The sequence below is a fragment of the Medicago truncatula genome, chromosome 1, assembly GCF_003473485.1.
Source record: "Medicago truncatula cultivar Jemalong A17 chromosome 1, MtrunA17r5.0-ANR, whole genome shotgun sequence".
NCBI lineage: Eukaryota > Viridiplantae > Streptophyta > Magnoliopsida > Fabales > Fabaceae > Medicago > Medicago truncatula.
This window is the reverse complement of record NC_053042.1, coordinates 39,349,051-39,372,745: the sequence shown is the minus strand read 5'-3', so window position 1 is coordinate 39,372,745 and position 23,695 is coordinate 39,349,051. Positions and strand designations below refer to the sequence as shown.

General features: G+C 34.5%; 4 protein-coding genes across 5 annotated transcripts; 3 read left to right on the top strand and 1 right to left on the bottom strand.

The window, feature by feature from the left end:
• The first annotated feature begins 2,723 nt into the window (after positions 1–2,723).
• On the top strand, positions 2,724–4,468 carry LOC11435114 (rubisco accumulation factor 1.1, chloroplastic). The gene has a single exon (XM_003590890.4). The coding sequence runs from the start codon at positions 2,870–2,872 to the stop codon at positions 4,217–4,219; it is 1,350 nt and encodes a 449-aa protein (XP_003590938.1). The 5' UTR covers positions 2,724–2,869; the 3' UTR covers positions 4,220–4,468.
• Positions 4,469–8,034: 3,566 nt separating this feature from the next.
• Positions 8,035–9,491, top strand: LOC11435112 (F-box protein PP2-B11). The gene is made up of 3 exons (XM_003590888.4): positions 8,035–8,425; positions 8,493–8,611; positions 8,788–9,491. The coding sequence occupies exons 1-3, from the start codon at positions 8,153–8,155 to the stop codon at positions 9,248–9,250; spliced, it is 855 nt and encodes a 284-aa protein (XP_003590936.1). The 5' UTR covers positions 8,035–8,152; the 3' UTR covers positions 9,251–9,491.
• Positions 9,492–12,035: 2,544 nt separating this feature from the next.
• On the bottom strand, positions 12,036–14,762 carry LOC11425083 (uncharacterized). 2 transcript variants are annotated; one of them, XM_003590886.4, is made up of 5 exons: positions 14,487–14,762; positions 13,992–14,275; positions 13,803–13,892; positions 12,557–12,909; positions 12,036–12,463 (listed from the first exon to the last, which is right to left on the bottom strand). In XM_003590886.4, exons 1-5 carry the CDS (start codon positions 14,671–14,673, stop codon positions 12,199–12,201), a joined length of 1,179 nt encoding a protein of 392 aa, XP_003590934.1. In that variant the 5' UTR covers positions 14,674–14,762; the 3' UTR covers positions 12,036–12,198. The 2 variants fall into 2 exon arrangements, with proteins under 2 accessions (XP_003590934.1, XP_003590932.2); XM_003590884.4 differs by having other exon boundaries at positions 13,992–14,281; positions 14,487–14,761.
• A 4,566-nt stretch (positions 14,763–19,328) lies between these two features.
• On the top strand, positions 19,329–21,014 carry LOC11425082 (AT-hook motif nuclear-localized protein 19). Its single transcript, XM_003590882.4, has one exon. The coding sequence runs from the start codon at positions 19,729–19,731 to the stop codon at positions 20,644–20,646; it is 918 nt and encodes a 305-aa protein (XP_003590930.1). The 5' UTR covers positions 19,329–19,728; the 3' UTR covers positions 20,647–21,014.
• Positions 21,015–23,695: the final 2,681 nt, after the last annotated feature.

Genomic DNA, 23,695 nt, shown 5'->3' with positions numbered 1-23,695 from the left:
GTAGTACATCATTTTTATTTTATTTTTAAGTCAATTCAGGAGTATTATTCAAAAATTTGATTTTTTTTTCTTAATCATGTTTAGTATATCTAGAATTATTTTTGAAAAAAGTTTGATTTTTTAATAAATAATGAATTAAATATGAATTTTTATATTTAACGTTTAAAAATTTATATTTAATTCGTATTTTGTTAAAAAAAAATCAGATTTTTATAGCGTTCTTATAATATTATCAACGTTCATGATAAAATTTGATGAGTACTTATAGCTTGACTTAGAAGGTAAGACTGAAAGCGTGTAGTGTACGAAAAACTTTTGTGAGACTAAAAGTTTGAAGATTTTTTTTAGAAAAACTAAAACAAATATGTTAGGAGCATCATCTAGGATACCTTGCTGAAAAGAAAGCACGTGCTTAAACGAGATACGATAACATCTAGCCGTCAATCAGAAACCGAAAAGCAAATGTTGGCTAAAAGGTGTGAATTCGCCCTTTCAAATCTCATGCTTGGGAGCTTCAAATTGACACGAGATAATTGGAGCATGATTGTAGAAATCACGTCACCTCAAAATACTAAAAAAAAATCTATACGTGAGAGAAACAAATACAACTAAAGCTATAACTCGCATGTGCAAACCAAAATCTCGGGGCTCACCTTGTTTTGGGGGCTCGTCAGTCATCAGAATTATTGAGGGCTGGCCTTAGGGGCTTTGAACCGGTATAATAATATTGAGTCGGAGGTATCACCTTATACAAGTCGGATTCCAGCTCGCTCATTATGCTCTCCAACCCCACCCACCATCTATAACTTCAAATAATAAATGTGAGTCATCTAATGATTAATCTAAAAAGCCGGCCCTAGTTTTCTAGTGAGAGAAACTCCAACTTCTCTCTAAACTTTCTTTCTCCTTCGTTCATCGAGGAGGGGTGGTTGTAGGTCATTTTTTGACCTAACATCTTTTTTTCCCTTTTCTTTCAATCTAAATAAGTGGTTTTCACATCTATCAAGTTTTTTCAATTGTGTTTTTTGTGGTTTCGTCGTCTAAGTGCGGCGTTGTGTTGTTCGTCGTCTTGTGCGTCATTTGCTTTCGCGTCTTGTCGCGGTGTTTGTTCAATTCCTATTGAAAGATCTACATCAATCAATTACAAATTCAAGCAATGATTTGGACGTCAACGTTGCAGATCCGAAAGCATGGGTATTTCGGTGATTTCGGTTTTATCATATTATTTGTAAGCATTTTGCCGTTGTATGCTATTAACTTGGGTGTTGTGAGTTTGTTCGCAGATTCGCCCTTTACATTTTTAGCGATGTTTGTATCTGATGTACTCTATCGATTTGAATGAATGAATATCGTTTTATTGTTGTAAAAAAAAAAAAATCAATAACTCCAAATAACTCCCGACAATATTTTGAAAACCATCTCTATAAAATGAGGGGAGGCATTCACAAGAGGAAAGATTCAGAAATCACCATCACTCATCACGTACACCGAAGGCATGGTCTTTACTGTTTACTTCATCCGTTCATTTTTAAGTGTCATTTTTGGAGAAAATTTTTGTTCCTATTTAACTGTCACTTTCAAAGTTCAATGTAATATTAAATGTTGTTTTACCAATATTATCCTTAGTTATTTATTGCAGAGAGAAATATATGAAATGAGATATTAAATGAATAAGGTCATTATAGTAAAAGTATAGCTTATTGCATCAAAAATAATATCAATTGTTGATTGTTTTGGTTTGTGTAAAATGTCAAAATATGACAATTAAAAAAGAACGGAGGTAGTAACTCGCTACAATTTTTAATACACCCAACACAAAATATTACACCGCTTAAGATTGAACAATGAACATCATCTAACACTTTTCCTAATTCAGGCTTCTACTATTTACTAATAAAATATAATGTAAGGTTCTTAGTTCTCTAAACCTTTCACCTTGAAACATGAAATTTTGTGTTGCAATAGATCACTTCAAACATTTATTTTCCTGCTTGATCTTATAAAAAATGATATCTTATTCCAATGTGCTACTTCTAACATATAAAATTGATTGCTGATTTATTATCTACCTTAAGGTGCAAAGGGCTCCTCATTCTTCAACTCAGTAAGCAATGAGCCTAACCAAAGAACTTAACATGCAACATATTTAACCTCAAGAGATGATAATGTCACTATGTCTTGTTTCTTTGAACACAAAGATATAGGAGAGTTTAGAATCTAGAACCAATAACCATGTCCTCTTCCTTTCCACCTTATAACCACTCCAGTTCTTTCTTTGCAACCTCTCTCGGTTTTTGAAAGTCGGAGATCACTTCGATAAAATTGTTTTCAGAACAAATTGGAGACAACAAGTGACACAATAAAAATTGAAATTTTTATCTTTCATTAAACTAGAGCACACATTTTTACTTGAAGTACAAATTATCTAAAATATTATAGTTTTTTGTCCATAAAAAATATCGTATAAGAGCAAAAAAAATGTTCAATACCATAAAAGTTTAGTCTTCCGTATTATGTTGTGCTTAATTTTTAGCATATCAACCACATCCACACTTCCAATATTACATGAGTTTTTTTGTTGAGGGACCTAGAGGACATTACATGAGTTGGTATCTATTTTTGAAATTTTTTCACACGAATAATAATTAGGCAGTAGTTTGTGTGGATGAGGTTGAATATAGTCCACATAAGATATTTTTAGTTGTTTCAGTTATCTCTGGAGGGAAACAAAAAAATCTAAAGAAGTGAACACTCCTCTTTCAGTGTAAAATCTAAAGAAACTGATAAACATCTATCTATCTATATCTATCAGATAAGGCACTCAACACAAATACTACACCATAACCAATTCTTCAATCTACTTCCCAAGATGCTTTCACCATGTATCAGTTCTGTAAACACTCTAAATCTAAAATTTCTTAATATCCCACCCTCTTCCTCCAATCTCAACCGTTCTTTTTACCGCTTTAAATCAATCTCAGCCGTCCTCAACAACCCATCATCACACAGCAAAAAACAAAGACAAGTACAACAACAACAACAGCAACAACCACAGAAACAACTATACCAACCTTTCCGACCACCACCAACACCTCTCCCATCAAAATACGACAACCTCGACATCCCAGGTCGCATCGACATCCTCGCCAACCGTCTCGGTGCCTGGCACGAATACGCTCCTCTCATCACTTCCCTCCTCCGTGAAGGCTTTTCACCTCCCACCCTTGAAGAAACCACCGGCATCACCGGTGTCGAACAGAATCGTATCATAGTCGCAACTCAAGTTCGTGACACTCTTGTACAGGCCAACACTGATGAAGAGATTCTATCTTACTTTGATAGCGGTGGTGCTGAAGTTTTATATGAAATTCGTCTCCTCTCCACTTCCCAACGTGCTGCTGCAGCGCGTTTCATTGTGGAGAAGAGATATGATGGTAAAGGTGCTCAAGATCTAGCTCGTTCGATAAAGGATTTCCCTAGCAGACGCGGCGAAAAGCACTGGGAAAGTTTTGATTATCATCTCCCAGGAGATTGTCTTGCTTATTTGTATTACAGACAAAGTAAGGAGAATAAGAATCCTTCTGATCCAAGAACTGCATTTCTTCAACAAGCGTTGAGTGCTGTAGAGTCTGATAAAGCTAGAAACGTGATTTTGGAGGAGTTGAATGGAAAGGCTGAAGAGGAGAAGGTTGAAGATGTTGTATTAAAAGTACCTGTTAATGTGGTGAGATTGAAGATTGGTGAAGTAGCTGAGGCGACCTCGGTGGTTGTTTTGCCCGTGTGTAAAGCTGAGGAAGGAGAAAGGGTGATTATGGAAGCACCTTCTGAGATAAGAAAGGAAGGGGAGTTTGGTATTGTGGTGGCGGAGAAAGGGTGGGAGAAATGGGTGGTGTTACCGGCTTGGGGACCGGTGGTTAATTTAGGGAAAGGCGTTGTTGTGTCGTTTTTGGATGCGAGAGTTTTGCCATGGAAGGCTAATAATAGGTGGTGTAAGGAAGAGCCTATTTTGGTGGTTGCTGATAGGAGTAAGAGGGAGGTGGAGAATGATGATGGGTTTTATTTGGTAAAAGATGATGGTAATGATGTTGGTTTAAAGGTTCAAAGGGGTTCGATTTTGAAGGAAATGGGGGTTAATGAGTGTTTAGGGAATGTAGTTATTGTTGTTAGACCACCTACTGAAAATGATGGTGATATGTTGAGTGAAGAAGATTGGGATTGAAATGAAGGGGTTAAAGGATTGGATTAGGAATTGTAGTCAAGTGAGTTTCAATCTCTTTTCCCTTTCTTCCTTACCTTTGTTTTTTTGGGTCCTGCGGAATATGGCTCTTTATTAATTTGGGTTTAGTTGCAATATTCTTTTGCTTTGCCTACTTAATAGAAGGACTTGATCATTTTTGTTTTCTCTATAGCTTGTACGTTATCTTTACATGGTTAAAGGTGAATAATATAGCCAATTATTGCATTGAAACATCTATCTGTTCAGTTTAGTCATCTTTGTTTGCCTTTGGTTCAGTAGTGTGTCGACTGTATGGCACAGTTTATGCCAAATTTATCCTGATTCTGGACTAATAGGAGTTAATTTTATATGTTGAGAACGAGAAGGATGCATGATGAATTGTAAGTTTTTTTTTTGGGATTATGATTTGTAAGTTTGAGTTGCATTCTGTAGTGTAGAAGCTCTTTCGTGGACTTGTGTAATCTTAGAGCTTATGGCCAAAGAGAAGATCAGATACCATAAAAACAAGATGCCAACATTAAGTGTAGCTTATGCTTATGTTATGTTCTGATACAATAAATAATCAATGGCTATTATTGAATTAAATTTAAATGAAAAAAATGATAGGAATAATTAATAGCCTTAGGATTGGTCAAGATTAAAAGACTCAATTCAAGTGTTATTGTGTTCCTTCAATCTAATAAACATCATTTCTTCTTCTCTTCTCTTCACCCCACAAAATAATTCTGCAGAGACAAACCCAAAGAACAATTGAACGAGCTTTTAATCTCACTGGAATCCACCCCGACAGCAACCTCGTCCTCGAAGTTTTGCAACGACATCGATCCAATTGAAAACCAGCGTTTATATTCTTGAAAAGGGTCACCAAAACAAACAACTACACACCCCGTTGCGAAGTGTACACTGAGATTATTAAAATTGTTGGTAAAATGAAGCATTTTGAAGAGTTACACCAAGTGCTCGACGAAATGTCGCAAAGAAAAGAATTTATCAATGAAGAAACATTTTCCATTTTAATTCGTAGGTTTGTGGCTGCACATAAAGTGGAGGAAGCTATTAACATTTTCTACAGAAGGGAAGAGTTTGGATTGGATAATGAGCTTGATTCAGAAGCTTTTCGGACTCTTTTGATGTGGATGTGTAGGTACAAGCATATTGAATAAGCTGAAACTTTGTTTCATAGGAATTTGAATAAGTTTGGGTTTTGTTGGAGTGAACCATCAACTTCGTCCTTGAATTTTCACGGATCAGCCAAATTCATCCCTCAATTATGCGAAATATCAACTTAATCTATGAATTTGTCAGACGTCCATCAAAAAGGTCCTTCCGTCCAAGTGCTCTGTTAGCATGCTGATCTGTCGCCATGCATGCTTTGTTGTCTTGTACGCGTGGCAAGAAAGAAGCCACGTGTTCAGGGACTAATTTGATTGAATTTGAAAAAGTTCAATTTTCACTTTTCAGTTTTTTTTTTTTCTTTCTGCTTTTTCCATTTTGCCCCTACATTACCCATACATCCTTCTTCATATTTCAGTCAGAAAAATAAAAAACGTCCTTGACCCTTCTCCTTCCCACTAAAACTTTATTCATTCTCGCCTCTCCAAAATCATCATCATCTTCGACGATTCTGATGTTTTTGAAGTTTCTGTATTCGGTTGTTTCAAAAAGGTAACGCCTTTCCTGTTGTTTATCAAGTTTATGTGTTCGTATTCACCCTGTTTTTGTCCATTTTTTTTGTATTTTCGTTTTAAGTTTTGATCATTTTGTTTACCACATCTATGTGATCGTTGATGCTTGCCTTGTTCATTGTTTGTGTTTGTTGCGTTTTTGAAACAATTGTTTTGATTATTCCTTTTAGGGTTTTGGGTTAAAACTTAAAAATGTTGTGCTTGAAAATGCAGAAAGTGCATGAAATGTTGTTGCAAATGCAGGACAGATATAACACTTGCATTTTAAGGATCGATTTAACAGTTATTTAATTAATTGAAGGACTTATATGACTGATTATGTCATAGTCTAGGGACTAATTTGATTGAATTTGCAATTTCAGGGTGTTGCACCAAGGAGGTATGACCTTAGAAGACCGATTTTTTCAGATGATAGGCCTAAGCAAACACCAATGAGGGGTCCTGCACCAGGTCATCCAACTCCTCCTGGCATAATTAGAGTTCCATATCCAACCTATGGTCCACCCGGTTCAAATCAACCTCAATTCATGGAGTTTATACAACCCCCAGATTTCCAAAGAAGTGAAGCTTCATGAAGTTTAAAATATGATTTTGAATTTGTAATATTTAGGCTTTATTTGAATTACGCCCCATAGTTGGGTTTCCTTTTGCTTATCTTTATTTAAGACTCATGATTTCTTAATGTCTCATAGTTGGGTTTCTTTTGCATGTGTAATGTTTCAGACTTTTGCCTAAGTAATATTTCATTTTCAATCTGTGTGTTCTGGCTTTTTTTACTTCATTTTATACATATATGCTTCGAGGATCAATTTGATATCTGATTAAACAATTCAGGGACTTATTTGATGGGTTTTTAATATAACGTATGAATCTATTTGATAGATAGAAAAATAATTCAGGGACTAATTTGATGGAAATATTATTAAAGAAATGTTACATTTCTGAATCATCTTCAACCACTTTTCATCACCATTAAACTTGAAGCTTCAAGATGAAGCTCGACTTTCATAACAATTTTTTCCCATATTCCCACCCCCCATCATTTTGGATTTTATTTCAATAGTTTTGCTTCAAGAAGTTTTGAGGATTTTGGTTTTAAGATTCAATACGAAAAAATTAGGGTTTGAAGTTTTTTGAATTGGGGAAAAACTAAACCACTTATTATTGGAGGAAATTTAGGTGATTTTAGAGTGTAGATAGATTGTGTAATTAGGGTTTCAATTTTAAACAATTGAGGAAGAAAGAGCCGTTGGGGGAAGAAGAGAACAGTTTGGGAAGAAACCAAAAAAAATTCTGCAAATCAATCAATTTAGTCCTTCGAAATGTTTGTTATTATCGGCCAAATTAGTCCCTACGTACGTGGTGTCTGACATGTGAGAGGTTAACGGTCACGTTAGCCCCGTTAACGCTCTGTTTGAACAGAAGGGCTAACTTGATTGACATTTAATAAATTCAGGGATTAAATTGATATTTTGCATAATTGAGGGACTAATTTGGCCGACCCGTGAAAATTCAGGGATGAAGTTGATGATTCACTCGGTTTTGTCGTGATATAAAGAAGTGGAACGTGATTCCTAATGGTTGGTGTTTAGGGAATACACATGAAGCGAAAAGGTTATGGAAAGATATTGCAGGTTTTGGTTTGATCAACTGTAAAAACTGTAAGCTTGATTGATAGTTAAAAATCTCTTAATCTTGTTGTTGTTGCCTCTAAATATCCAACTCCTTCTACTTGCAGTGGTCTCATGAAACAACGAATGAAGGAGGGTGTGAGAGAGTTGCTGCCGCTGGTGTTGTTCTTCCGGAGAACGTAAGAGAAAATGAATGGAGGAGGGAAAATTAGCTAAGAGAGGGAGCATGTGAATACTTTTAATCTTGACCATTAATTTTTCATCCTAAGGCTATTAATTATTTCTATTTTTTTTTGTTTTTTTATTTATTTTAAATTACAAGTGGCCTTTGACCGGATCAAAATTAAAGAGGGCCTATGGGTTGCAAAAGGGGGGGAAGTTAGGGGCTGGAAATTGATTTTTTTTAATAGGGAGTCAAAATTGCTACAAAACCAAATATAGGAGGTCAAAAGTGTATTTTAGTCATATTAATTTTAGCATTGAAATCAAGAGTAATCATTTTCTGCACAAAGACTCTAATTTAGAGAGGGAGTATATTACATTACAAATGACTCGATCTACTTCCATCTTTATTCTTCGCCGGTAAAAAGCAAAACAGAATGGTAGCGTTTGAAGAATTACCGGAAGGGTGCATTGCCGCCATACTATCTTGTACCACTCCAGCTGACGCCGGCAGATTCTCCGTCGTTTCCAAGACATTCCGTTGTGCCGCTGATTCGGACGCCGTATGGAATCACTTTCTCCGTTATGATTCCCAATTCATCGACTTCATCATCTCACACTCTCCTCCTTCCATTGCCAACACTCCAACCAAGAAGGCTCTCTTTCTCACTCTATCTGACCGCCCTATCATCATCGACAATGCTCAAAAGGTATTCTTCTTTATAACCTCCAATTTTTTGAATATTAGGGCTTACCATCATCAGTATAAAAATGCAGAGCCTTCAATTGGATAGAAAGAGTGGGAAAAAGTGTTACATGCTTGCTGCTAGATCTCTCGCCATTGCTTGGGGTGATGATGATCGATATTGCAACTGGATTGCTGTACCTGATTCCAGGTTTGGTGGTTATGCTTGAAACAATCAAAATAACTTATTAACTGAGAATCTTATCATAATCAATTACACTTGAAACAATTTTGTTACCCTTGGTTTACAACTTTCAAATTTTAGTCAATGACCATGCATTGTTGGTGTATCTACACCTCTATAAATACTCCATTTGTGTTGGATAGGTTCCCCAAAGTTGCTAAGCTTCTTCATGTGCGTTGGCTTGAAATTCATGGAAAGATAAACACCAATGCCTTGTCCCCAAATACTCAGTATGCGGCTTATCTTGTGTTCAAGATGATTGCTGCATTTGGATTTGAGAATCATCCTCTGGACTTGTTAGTTCGTGTAGAAGGTAGTCATAGAAGCACTAAAATTGTATGTTTGGATACAACCTTGGTACGTAGGAACAAAGAACTAATATGTCTCCGTCTTTCTGGGGCTAGTATGTCGCACAGCAAAGTAGTAGGACTACGACGTCCTAGTGTGAGACGTGATGGGTGGTTGGAGATTGAGATGGGAGAGTTCTTTAATTTATGCCTCGGAGGTGTAGAAGTCCACATTAGTGTTATTGAGATAGATGGTGATTTGCCGAAGGGAAATTTCTTTCTTGAAGGAATAGAAGTTAGACCTAAGGAAGACAATTAAGCAACATTCACTGAATTATGTAGGGGTCTTGCGTCTTGGATGACAGAATACTGCTTGAAGATTTGAAGTCTCAACTTTTCAACATATTGTGATGTATATTCATGTTCCAAACGGTCTATTTGTAAATTATATTTCTTATTATAATTATAGTACGGTAGTTCAGTACATACTGGGATAGTTGTGTTTTGGATGTTCAACTATATACTTGATACAATATTTATTTGCTGCCATGTTTTATTTATTTGGAACTCTCAACTATGAATGCTAGGTACTTAACCTTTGATTGACAACATTAGTTCTCTTTCACCCTGGAATGCAATGCCTGAGTCTAGGTTAGCTCTTAAGTTTTATATTTGTTTTATTTTTCTTGTGTTCATTAACACTGATAATATACTTATAATAACCGGTCAATATACCATCATAAGCTTAATTAACTCTTAACTGACAGTTATCTGCACCTCTATGAATGCAAAATCTGTGAATCAATTTGTCACACTTAACACTTTAGATATTTGTTATGTCACTCTCTTACAATTCTACTCATTTTCCGGTTCCTTTGATTGTATATTTATTAATATTCTTATTGCCTGTTATGTTACAATGACAACGAATTGGCTTTATCTGATTTCCTTGCAACCAAGGGATCTTCACATCAATTATCAAGTGTAAAACTGCAATATAAATATGTTGAGAATAAACACCGTCTCCTGAATATGACAGATCTTTACCGTTTCAGTCTTGGCTCTTGGTTACTAATTTTGTTCTTAAATGATCGATTATCTACTGCGCTTCTTATGAACACAGTTCCCTCTCCCATATATGAACAAATCACCAAATTAGCCTCTGCATCTTAATTCTACCAACCCAACTATAACTATGAATATTTTGCTCTGTGCCTATGGTTTTTCATAACAGTGAGATACGATATCTGTAAGCGATATTCCTGCATTATTTTTGGCTATCAAAAAGGTAAAAAGGCTACATGCTGTATGATATGACTGAAAGATCATTTTTCATTTTAAGGGATGTAATGTTGAATGAAACTGTTTTCTGTTTTCAGCTTCTCTCACTTTTTCCTTATTTTTTCTGTTTAATTGAATATTTCTTGTTATAGTATTCAGTCTCAAAGTTAACTATAAACCTGAATCTGAACGTCAATAACAGCAATGATGATCCACCGTCTGATTATTCTCTTTATAGACAGTTGATAAATTGTTAGAATATTATTATACTTGACATATTTTAGAGCTGACATTAGTTATGCTGTCAACAAAATATGTCTGTATGTATGCAGACCTTGTAATCCTCTTGATATTTGAAAGGCACACCTGACTAGGTAGGATCTCATATTTTCTGAAACTTCATCCTTACAGCAACACTTGCAAGCCTACGCAAGCTGAATAGGCCACATGTGTTCGCACACCTGCAGACCTGCTGCAGGTTACCATGTTATAAATCTACTGTCAGCCGGTCATTTGTCAAGGTTGGGTAATTTAACTCGGCTATCATGTCTCCAACTCCAACCCTTACACTGCAACAACCAAGCAAGCAGTTGCCTATATATTGCTTCTATCCATAATTATCACGAGCGGATGACGAACGTAGAAAATTTGATGTCCTTTTTTGAGGGAGAAGATGAATGTTGTGGTTCTCAAGTTGGTTTTCAACCATTGTCATCCGGCTGATGGTTCAGTTATCTACAAATGCTCTTCCTACATCTCAGTTTCATCTATTGTTCTTTAATATCGAATTCCGCTTTATTTTCCTCCGATGTTGATAGGGGGCGGGATATTATTTATTACAACCAATATAACTTATTGACTTAGAAGTTTATCATAATCAATTACGGTTTGAAATAATTTAGTAATGCTTGGTTTACATTTTCCAAATTTGAGTGATGAGTCTGCATTGTTCATGTATTCTTAGCTTTGCAACTTTTGTGAACAATTTTTGGACAGGTCCCTGAATTTGTTGAGCTTCTTAATGTGGTTGGCTTGAGATTCGTGGGAAGATAAACACCCTTGCCTTGTCCCCACATACACTATATGGAACTTATCTTGTGTTCAAGATGATTAATGCCTCTCGATTTGAGAACTATCTTGTGGAGTTATCTGTTGGTGCAAAGTATTAAGATTGCAACTCCTAGTGTGAAAACGAAGGATGGTTGGACATTGAGATGAGAGATATCTTCAATTTAGGCCTAGAAGATGGAGAAGTTCAGCTGAGTGTTATTGCGATAAAGGATGGTCATTGGAAGAGTGGTTTCTTTTTTGGTGGTGTCCGGGGTTCGAACCCTGAACCTTGCATATATTATGCATTATCCTTACCAATTGAGCTAAGCTCACGATGACGAAAGAGTGGTTTCTTTGTTGAAGGAATATAAGTTAGGAAATACTTTAATTAAAGCATTTAATTAGTTACTTTTTTTTTTTACAGAAGTTTATAAATTAGTTTTTCTTATATTTGAGGTATTTTTTTAATCCTTATGAAAATATATCAAACGCCACGGGTAAAATTGAAATTTCATGTGTGACAGTGATTAAGTTGGTCAAAGGACAAAATTTTAAATGTTTAATGATTACAAGGCTAGTTTGCCAGGATTAGCGATTACAGGGACCAATTTTTAAACGACCCCTAATTGCAAGGATTAAATACATATTTAAGCCTAAAATAAAGTTCAAGTCCTCTATTGATAACTTCTGAAATTGAAATTCTAAATTGTAATTGATCAACCTGAGGACAAAAAAAAAACTTGAGGATAAACTTATAACTAAAATTTGCAAAGGAAGGGGAAAAAATCACATTTTATAAAGTTTCTACCAATGTTTTTGGGGAAACAAAGTCAGGAGAGATGTCCGAGACCTATTATAAGTTACAACACTAGCAATGAAGTGACGAGAATGTTTACTCGCCTCATTTTTGTTACAGAAAATTTCACAAGAAAAAACTTAACCAAGCCATTGTGTGGCACGCCGGTCTCCACTACCTCCAACAGAATGCCGAATGCTAATCTTCTCAGTAGAATATTTTTGTTGAAGCCATTCAAAACCATTCACATCAAGCTTTCCATTAACCGACTTTCCTTGCTTCCTACGAGTTTGCTGCTCCAGTATTGAAGCCCACAATTTCCTTACAGCATCCCTCTGATGAGCTGTAAATCTTGCCACATTATCAACGGCATGCTTCACTAAAATATCAATTACTGTCTGGCACCTATAAAGAGAAAATTCAAATAAGGGCACATAATGTAAAATGGAAAAACATGAATTAAAGACAAATACATCAGAACATAGTAACAGCATTTACCAAGGTGTTTTATACCGCCGAGCAGCAATCTCTAGACAAGTTATCAGGGCTTTTCTTTGTAACTGAAGGAATCGCTTGGTTTCTTCCTCTTCTTCCTTCCTTATCTTCATAGCTGCGTCATTCTTTCCCTTAAATTTTTCACCTTTCTTTGTGGATCCAGGAATCAGTGAATCCAGTCCAAATGGGTCAGCTTCCTCCAAGGCATTATTCTCCTCATTCGGAGATGTTTGACCACCTTCATCTGCCATTACTGTGCCGTCATTAAGAGAAATTGCTTCTTCTGTGTCATCCTCCTCTGTCGCAACAGGAAGGTTAGATATAGCTTCCTTGATTTGCCCAGCTGCTTTCGAGAACTGCATAAATATTGGGACAGAAAATAATGAGCAACAAATATACAATCCTTATGGGCCATTCAAGGTAAATGAGGTCAAAATAGACAACAATTTCCCAAAAATCCAATGACTAAGCAAAGGATAAACACATTACATATGAAAAATACAGACAGTTTTCACAGCTATTGATATGATGCATTACAGTCTCTTTATCAAGCTGAGAATTCATTGATCTAATTGCAAGTTTTTTATAAAGCTAACTGTAAAATTTTATCACAACTCAAAAGAAGAATGTTGCACCTTGCAACTAGGCCAAACTTCTGCTACCCCAAAACTTGCCGACTTGCCGTTGCAGTCAGTCCAGGCATCAAGCATATGTCATGCACCGTAACCTCCCATCCCTCACTATACATACATCTGTAACAAAAAGCATGTCATGGACGAACATGGTGGATGACCGTATCGAAACTAATGAAGCTTATCAATATTTCACCCACTCAACAACTTATCTCAGAGTCCCTTCCGAATAATTTCTCTTTCCCATCTATCTTAATTCTGCAAGTTCTGCTAGTAAAATTAAATCTTTAAAGACTAGATTGACACACTTAGATCCATCTTTGGTCAAACTTCACATATATAATAAATTGATATGAGAAACGACACTTTGGAAGATAGCTATATAAAAGCAATAACAGCAATGCATGAATATTATGAATTATATGCAAAGAAAAGGACAGTACATCTATGACAGTGGAAATTCAATTTTTATGTATGCAACAGCATTACATGTCAAAACCTGTTGCAATCATTCAAATGTGCTTCTCAATTAATTGTCTTGAATAATAAAAGGAAAGAACAGGTTTACAGAAGTTTAAATGAGCAAGTTTGAAATAAATTTTCAGTGAGAACCATACCACAAAGCTATCATCTGTATATAAATCATTTGCAACCACAGCACTAATCGTCCACGTTGCCAGTTGATTCTTCTGCTTCTTATTGAGATGCTACAAGTAAAAAAACATAAGAGGGTCAAGAAATTTTTATTGTACTCTTTAAAATTTGAAAATAAAATCGCGAAATCTATCAACTAATGTTAATCTTACTTCTTTTGCGTTTTGTGCAGCTGTGAACAGAGAATGATAATCTGCCCGAACCGAAGGATCTGTACAAGATACGGGAGACAACATTGCAGCTTCTAATATTGCGAAAAAATAATCACTAACCCCAGACTTGACACTTCCTGCCTCAATCAACTGAATGGCAAGCTTTGCAGCCTTGCTGAATTTCGCAGGGTTTTTGATGTGCGAAGATATCTTCTCCATAGCGTCAATAACTTGCGTTTCAGAAGCATCGGTTGAGGTTTTAAACTTCAAACTCTTTTTAGGAGCTGCAGCTAAAATTAAAATACAAAATATATAATCATATTTCAAACCAATATAAACTCCATTAGAAGCAAATACATAACCAATAACCGCATAATTAAAAGAATGAAAAATCATCTAACTTAGGGTTTATAATATACCATGAATAAAGATGAAGAGTAAATTGTTAGAAAAGAAAGAAGAAAATGATCGATTAGAAGTGATGTGTGTAAGTACCTTGGGAGTTGTCGGATTGAGTAGGGTTGGATCGTTTGAGGGAACTTTTGAGAATGGGTTTAGGTGCGGAGAGAAGTGAAGAGGATTCGGTGTTGTTGTTGGTAGAAACAGAAAGAATTGGAAGTTGTGGTTGTGATTGAGTGATGGAGGAAGGTGGAGGCAATCCTTCAAACAAATCGTCTGCCATCGTATGTTCTCAACTCGTTGATTCTTCGATTGGGAAAGGGGGAAAAAAAAAACTTTTGAGAAGAGGGAGAGGGAAGTATAAAGTGTGATATTTTATATGGCACCAAACCACCAAAGATATATTTGGAATAAATTTGGTAAAAAGATGGAAAAATAATTCTATTGGTTAATGATTACGGAGAAAATAAAATAAAAAGAAGAATGAATTGAATGTAATTTATATTTAATTTTTCATTTTGAAAAAAAGTTTTTTTATTGAAAGTAAATGAAATTTTTTTGCTTATAATTTAGGATGGAGGAAATATATTTAAATACGAGATACGTCAATAAGGACATGAGGATTGGTTTGAGATGCGACATTATTCACTTTCCTCTAAATAAACTCGACATGAGAGTTTTGAAATAATAAATTACCATAGTGTTTACAAGTCTTTGTAATAGTTTTAAACTTTGTTATATTAAAGAGTCTTACATTGCATAATAGATGGTTTGAAAATATTTATAATTGAGGGTTGTCCTCGACTTAAAAGCCGATTTTATAAGGTTGTGTTAGGCTCAACTACAAATTTAAAGATGGTATTGAGGCCTCCTCCAAGATCTGTTTGGCTACCTATTATAATGTTTTCGCTACACCTATCATTTATATCCACACACCAAGTCCGATTGTGTTGTGCATGAAAGGGTGTGTTAAAGAGTCTCACTTTGAATGAGAGATGGTCTACAAATATTTATAGTGGGGGTTGCCCTCATCTACAAGTCAATTTTGTGGGATTGTGTTAGGTCCAACCACGAATTCTAAGACTTTATGTTTGTGTTACCTGTTGTAAAGTAATCGACAACTTTATTTGAGTCCATCTCAAAGTCAGCATTTTCCAATTGTAATTCATTGATCCACATAATAGCATGATAAAGCCACAATGTGTTCCCCGTATTCACTGAACAAACGGGTGGAAGCCATAAATTTTTAGCAAATGCACATATTGGTACCTACTATGTCGTGTGAAACTGAAACATCAATATTACATTTATGCCTCCTCAAAGTCGGCCTCTGTCACCCTTGAGACAAAGTCGATGGATGATGATGTTGTTGTTGCATCCTCAAACTTGTGTTGCTTGTGCGACTAGCACTCACAATACTTAGTCCTTGCATGCGACTCGTCAACCTCTAGTCATGCAACTCATGTATCACTCTTTCAATAATTTGGTTGCATGTTCAACCTATTGTTGCTACAATCTCAGATCAAGGCTCTTCCAAATACTCCAAAGGATGGTAGCTAGTAGTTATGTTTAAGAATAGGACAACTACTGGAAAAGAACAAACACAATCTCACCAAGATTATTAAATTGCCTCCAGACCATGTTGATGTCATTCCACAGTCCACTCCCGCGCTGAACATTATTAAATACGCAAGGTTTTGACCTTACGGGGGCCTTAAGTTTCCAAATCCTGCTCCAAAAACCTGACTTTCTAAGATGGAAGTTGACTGCAATATTATCAACACATGAGAGGTAAGCACCTTTAATCAGGTTTCCAAATCAAACGGTCTTCAATTACCTGAGGGAAAATAAGGTCTGTAAAATGAGCTCCACCACTTCAAGTTCGAACAAGTATTGCAAAGTATGTTTGTTCAAGGCCTTTGCACCATAATCAAGAAGATGACTAACCTTGGCATGTTGAAGCTGCCCAAAAATGCTAGTACATCATCTTTTAACAACAATCTTGACACAAAAATGCTTTGCCATACAAAACTTGGGTTATGACCGATCTTCGAATTAAGATAAGAAACTGTGAGCAAATATTGTGTTATGAAATTTTTTCTAGAAACAAGGTTGTTCGATTCAGTAAGAAACTTTAACCTTGTTTACCAAGCATTGGAATATTGAACGTCGTGAAGTCTGTAAAACCCATGCCTCCATAATTTTTATGTACAAACAATTTCTCCTAAGACATCCAATGCATTCCTTTGCGATTTTCTCCAACATGAACCCATGAAAAAGTATTCATAATCTTTTCAATTTCATCTACTTGAGAATTTAGAAGGAGAAAAATACTCATCACATAGGAAGATATGCTTTGGAGTGCATACTTAATCATTACCTCTCACATAACTTTTGACAAACATTTGTTTCTCTAAAAATTAATTTTTTTATCAAATTTCGTCCTTTATGTAGCTGAATGTTGCCTTATTACTTGTGGATAGCATTTGAATGACATTGTAATTGGTAACATTGAAGCCCGAAGTATTTGTCTCTGCCCAAAACCGCACGCACATCCAAGATATAAGTTATGTAATAGAAAAAAAATTAAAATAAAACAAAAAATTATCGTTAGAGTACAAAATTTATCTCTGTTAATTTTCTAATAGAAGAGAATAAAAAATTGCACAAAAAACTATACCAAAGTTTTATTGAAGGTCTTGACCAAAAAAAAAACCGGAAGTATAACTTTGCCCAAGGTTTATCAGATAATAATTAAAATGAAATTATATATGCACACAGATAATTCTTCATATTGGTTGATCACTCCTTTTTTTGGTACAATGGTTTGATAACTTCGGATTCAATTGAAAGAGTTAAACGGCTTAAAATGAATTAAATAAAGATTGTCAAAAAAGAAAATGAATTAAATTAAATAAAACAAAAGAAGCAAATCAAAACAAGGCAAGCAGGTTCAACCACCCTAGTCCTTATCTATTGATCTGGCTACCTTGTCTATATTGATGTGATCTCTTGTCATTGAGCATGAGACCAAATTTCTTTAGATTTGAATTATCAAAATCACCCCGAATGTATAACCCAGTGTCATTAGTCGAAGTTTGTTGTATAGTAACCGTTAGTTAGAAGTTTCACATTCTTTTAAAAAGCGGAGATAAACATTTTAAAAATAAGAAGACTTATAAATTAAATACATAAAGGTTTTGATTTCTTCAAAAAAAAAAAAATTTGATTAAAGTTTGATCTAATATGAATGATTACTCCAAACTCCTCCACGCTGAATAATTGTTTGTAAAGGACATCGACAATTTGATTTCTTCCACATAAAATGAGGGATAGAGAGAATGAAGGATGTTGCATTTATATTTTAAAAATAGATTATCTCCTTTCGTTCACGTCTCTTTCTCCTTCTATTTTAAATATGTGTATATAGTTATCTTATGTTTATTCCTTAATTTTTTTTCTCTCTTGATCTTTTCTCTAAAATTTAGAGAGATAGAGACAAATTGTAGAAAGGAGGAAAGAAGAAGAGAGCGGACGGAAGATCGATAATCCAAGTTCTATATTTTTAGAGGGTGTTCAAAAATCAAACCTCAATAAATTAATAGTAAGTGATATATTTAATTTGTCTATAAAAAATCAATCATATCAAGATCATAGATATTTAGAAAAGTTAAAATGAGATATATATTAATATCAAAATAGTAATTCCTCTAATAAGAAACACATGATGTACCAAAGAGACAACTAAAAATTTATAATATTACAAACTATATGATAACAAATATCATAAGCATTTTTTACCTAGAAGAATGAAAAACCTTGAAATTACTGGTAGTCTAGTACATTGGAAATTGGTTTACTAACAGAGTAGTGCAATGACCAAAAATCCTGGAAATTGTTTTACACACAGAATCAAATACCTATACGTCTACCACTTTACTTCATGTTATTTCCGGGTTAGCCTGTTGACGTCAGAAAGTTAGCGGAAAATTAGGAGTGTAGATCAAACGCAGAGAATAATCCACCGCAAAAGAAAAAGATGGCAGACTTAATTAATTATTAATCATCGCATTAATTTACATTAACATGACAGAAGAGTCACAAGCAAAGAATCATATTCAGCTCAGCTAGCCAACAAATCTAAAAGATGGTACGTGGGTGACTTTATATATTTAATTAAAAAATTTATGAAACTATTATGATCTTATCTAAAATTATAAAAAAATGACTATCTTTTTTTTTTTTTTTTGCTTTAAAGAAAAGAATTACAGTTAACAGTAATTCAATCAAGAATTCGAGATAGTAACAATGAAAAATATTAAAATTTAATAAAAAATAAATTAGGGCTTTACATGAGCATCCAATCAAGATTATTCCTTCAAAATAGCAAGAGTTATATCATCTTTGAGTTGATCGACAGATTTTTGTCGCCTAAAACAAAAGCAAAGATGCCTAGAATAAAATATTAGGTCATTGGATGTTGAAAGCAAACATACATGGAGTGAAACAATTGTCTATGATCTATATTAAGGATTTATTATTGATAACTACTCAGAACATACGTTAAATTATAAAAACAAATAAAAGTTGAACCTACTATAAAATTTCAAAATTGTGATTTGTTCAATAATTGTCATTTTAAAATTCTTAAAAAATTATATCCTAAACAAAATCCTGAAAAAAATGGTCAAACATCAAACTCAAGGTACATAATACATAATAATTGACAATTGTAATGTGAAACTGGGAAACAGTTTTCTCCAACAGATATATAGTGATTAGTGTATAGTTTATAGTTTTATATATCTGTCTTTTTCTCAACTCGCATGTCACTATTGTTGGGGTGCGAGCAACGGCGTGCAACCCACCTTCTTTCCCGCACATAATCCTACCCCACAAACACTAACAAACAAAATACACATTATCAAAACCCTAATAAGCATATTCCCATTCAATAAACATTATCTTTTTTTGACAAAACCAATCAACCAATATTATCAATCACCTTCTCCTTACCTTAGCTACCTTCTTTCTATTTTTATTCTATCTTTTTCTTCTTCATTTGTTCCCTCACTCACTCACACCTTACAATAATCCTTTACCTCATCACTCACTTTCTAGCTCAAAAATCCAATCTCTCATCTTCATATCTAGTAACTTGTTGCAAAGATTTTATTGCTAGATCTAGTGATCAAGTTAGTTGATCCATATTTTGCTACCACGATCTACTTAGATTCAGCTTTTGTTGCTTCGATTGTAAGTTAAAAACAATTAGCTATCCACATATAGATAAATTAGGTTTGAGGAAATTTGTTGTGGCCGGTTCAACTCAACTTTGATGGCGAACAGGTGGTGGACCGGACCGGTTGGTCTAGGAGGGATGGACAACTCAGTAACCTCCTCTCCACTAGGAAAACCGGATCTGGGTTTCTCCATGAATCAAAGTGCTGTAACAGGAGTGAACAACATGAACAACAACAACAATGAAGAAGAAGAAGATGAGAAAGAAAACAGCGACGAACACAAAGGAGGTGCAATAGAAACAAACACCTCCACGCGCCGCCCAAGAGGCCGTCCATCAGGTTCAAAAAACAAACCAAAACCACCAATATTCATAACAAGAGATAGCCCTAACGCGCTACGAAGCCATGTCATGGAAGTAGCAACAGGAACAGATATATCAGATAGCATCGTTCAGTTTGCAAGAAAAAGACAGAGAGGTATTTGCATTCTAAGCGCAAGTGGAACCGTCGTTAACGTTTCTCTCCGGCAACCTACAGGTCCCGGAGCTGTGGTAGCGCTTCCAGGGAGATTTGATATACTCTCTTTGACTGGTTCTGTGCTTCCTGGACCTTCACCGCCGGGAGCTACTGGTTTGACTATTTATCTTTCTGGAGGACAAGGACAGGTGGTTGGCGGCGGAGTTGTTGGTCCCCTTGTGGCGGCAGGACCAGTTATGTTGATGGCGGCGACATTTTCGAATGCTACGTATGAGAGGCTGCCGGTTGAGGATGGTGATGATCAAGAAGGGCATCAGGGTGGTGGTGGTGATGATGAGTCTCCGACGCGTGCAGCGGGGATGGGACAGTTAGCGATTGGATCTGTTGGAGAAGGTTCTTCAATTCCACCAGGCTATAACAATGTTGGTGGTAATTTGGGTGTTTCAAATGGAGGACAACAACAATTGTTGAATAATCATGAAGCTTATAATAATTCTCCTTGGGGTCATGCTAGTCATGGTAGACCACCATACTAAGTATACTAACAAGGTGAATCTTATATATTATTATGAAGCTTAGTTAATTTCACTTATGTATTGAGAGTTTTTGTTGTTAATGTTGATTAGATGATCTTAGAGACTAAATTGAATTGCATTATGTTTATGATCGATCATCAATGTATATTTAATTTACTACTTTAGCTGCCAAATCAAATTATCTATAGTCGGTTTTATGGTGCAATTGACTATAGATTGATAGTAGGCAATCGGTAGAGTATTTGAGTCCATAGCTACTACTTCTGATCTCATCAAATTAATAAGCTAGCAATTCCAGAGATTGTGGTGTTGTGTTTTTATCATTTTTCTTCAATTTAATCTACTTTACACCAATGTTTCTTTTTTAATATTTGCATTTATGTGCTAGCTCCTAATGTCGGAGATGTTGCGATACATTATTATTATTTTTTTTCTTTTCTTTCTATCTACATGAAATAGAAAAATTGTTTAAGACAATTGAAGCACATGGAATTATAAAATATGTACAAGAAGCTTTGGATCTTTTAGTCAAAAATAAAAAAGAAGCTTGGCTCAATGTTTTTATAAATTTTGACCTAGCTCCCTTAAAAAACAATGTGACCTAGCTATTCTATGAGCATTTCAAATCCATTAGATAGTAAAATGTTGACTATCTTTTTTCTTTTGAAGTTAAAAAATATTACTGCCCTCGGTCTCAATAATGGACAACATCCCTTCATTAATTCCTAAATCTAATTAGTCCGGAGTTTTTGCTAGATGAATGTTGATCCATTATCAGAATATAAGATGCTGGTCATTCGCTGACATCATTTCATAAAATAAAATTGTTAAACGACAATATCGATATTATTAAGCTAAATGTTTTCATACTAATTTGAACTCGAAATTTTATAGTTATATGTTTAAATTTCAAGTAGTTTATCAATTCATCTAAAGAAAAGAAGAAAAAAAAAATAGTAGTTGCTATAAAATTACTGAGTAATAACATGACTTGATCTTTTTGGGGACACATATAGAAGTTTGAGTGATAAGATCGTAAGTTCAAATTTCACCTCTCCTAATTATAAAGTTTAGACTCATGCTTGTCTTTGAACATCGTAGATATTTTATCTAACGTTTAATAAAAATCAGCCATAGAGTACCACCTGTGAATTTACTCGTGAAATAATTTTCATTGGTATTTTTGGTAGATTACTTTCAATTCTTTAAAAGTAATATAGAAAAAATAAACATAATTATCATAATGATAACAAAAAAATTATTAATTATTCTAACCATTTAAACTATTCAAATGTTGCCATTACTCCTTAAAAAAAATGTTTTTTTAGAAGGATCCTTAAAAAAATGTTGACATTACTATTTTTAGTAAAATTTTATTAACTATAATATTTGTTCTCTATTTTTTTTGGGGTCAAGTTTGTTCTCCATTTTTTTGACTATAAATGATATTAATTCACTTAAGACATTGAAAAAAAGAAATCATATTAGACACACCAAAATAATATTAGTTTTCTTTATTTAAAAAATAAAATTTGGTCTGATCTTGATTTAACGTAGATTAAACCTTTGACATTGATCGACCTAGTCTAATCAACCATAACCACCGTTTTCTTTTTCTTGAGAGGGACCCTAACCACCGTTGAAATTGGCTTATTTGTGTGGCAAGTCACATGGTTATCTTTTTTCTAAAAATTGGCAGGTGGTGGTTTTTCTTTTCATATTTTGGACAAAGGTCTCAACCTTGAACTAGCTACTTATGGAAAGAATTTATTTGTATCGATAATCATTACTAGGAGTACGGGAAAAGACTATATATTTTCACACTCACATAATATAATATGAAAATATATGTATGTATTACTGGGATTTTGTTTTTAAATTACAAAGATATTTATGTCTTTTCATTTGTCAAATCACATTTATGTCTAGTTGTGTGAAAAAATTGGACTAATCCCGTACTGTGTACTCCATAAAGTCCGAATTTTGATTCTGTGTGATAGGACTTTTGAGTGAACCTCATTGACCCACTTACCTTACATTACCATTAGGTCGTTCAGTAAGTATGGTCCATACTCCATATTCACAATTGCTTCAACATTTCATTTCATTCCATTCTTATCGCAAATTTGATGGTTTTCTCTATATAAAGTGCATCTCCTCTAATTTAAAACTTTAAAAAAATGTTAGGGTATTGGATAAAAAATAATTTTAAAGTCTTACTGCTGTATGCTTTATCCAAATAATTATAAAGTCTTACGGTGCTGAAAAATATAATATTTAACTTTTCCAAAAAAATTTAAAAAATATATTGCAAAGAAATTCTTACTGCTGTATGCTTTATCCTAACTGTACTTATAATAAAAAAGTTGTACTTGGAGTTGGCCCTTGATCTTTTCAGGTGGAATTTTGTCTATTGTACTCTCGTAATGTAGTGATGTTAAAAGTCTAAACTAAATATAATAAGCCAATAGGCTTTTAAATAAATTATCAACATTTAAACAGAAAATAATGCATAGAACAGGAATAATTTTTGTGTGTTAGCCGGCCTTAGTTTTTTAGTGGGAGAAACTCTAACTTATCTCTAAACTTTCTTTCTCCTTCGTTTATTGAGAATGGGTGGTTTTAGGTCATTTTTTTTACATAGAATCATCCCTCTACATCTTTTTTCCCCTTTTCTTTCAATTTAAATAAGTGGTTTTCACATCTATCAAGTTTTTCCTTTTGTGTTTTTTGTGATTTCGTCGTGTAAGTGCGGCGTTGTGTTGTTCGTCGTCTTGTGCAGCGTTTTGTCGCGGTGTTTGTTCATTTCCTCTTGAGAGATCTATATCAGTCAATTACAAATTAAACCAATGATTCGGACGTCAACGTTGCAGATCCGGAAGCATGTGTATTTCGGTGACTTAAGTTTTATCATATTATTAATAGGTATTTTGTCCGTCTATTAACTTGGGTGCTGTGAGTTTATTCGCAGATTCACCCTTTACATTTTTAGTGATGTTTTGTATTTGATGTACTTTATCAATTTGAACCTGATGAATATCGTTTTGTT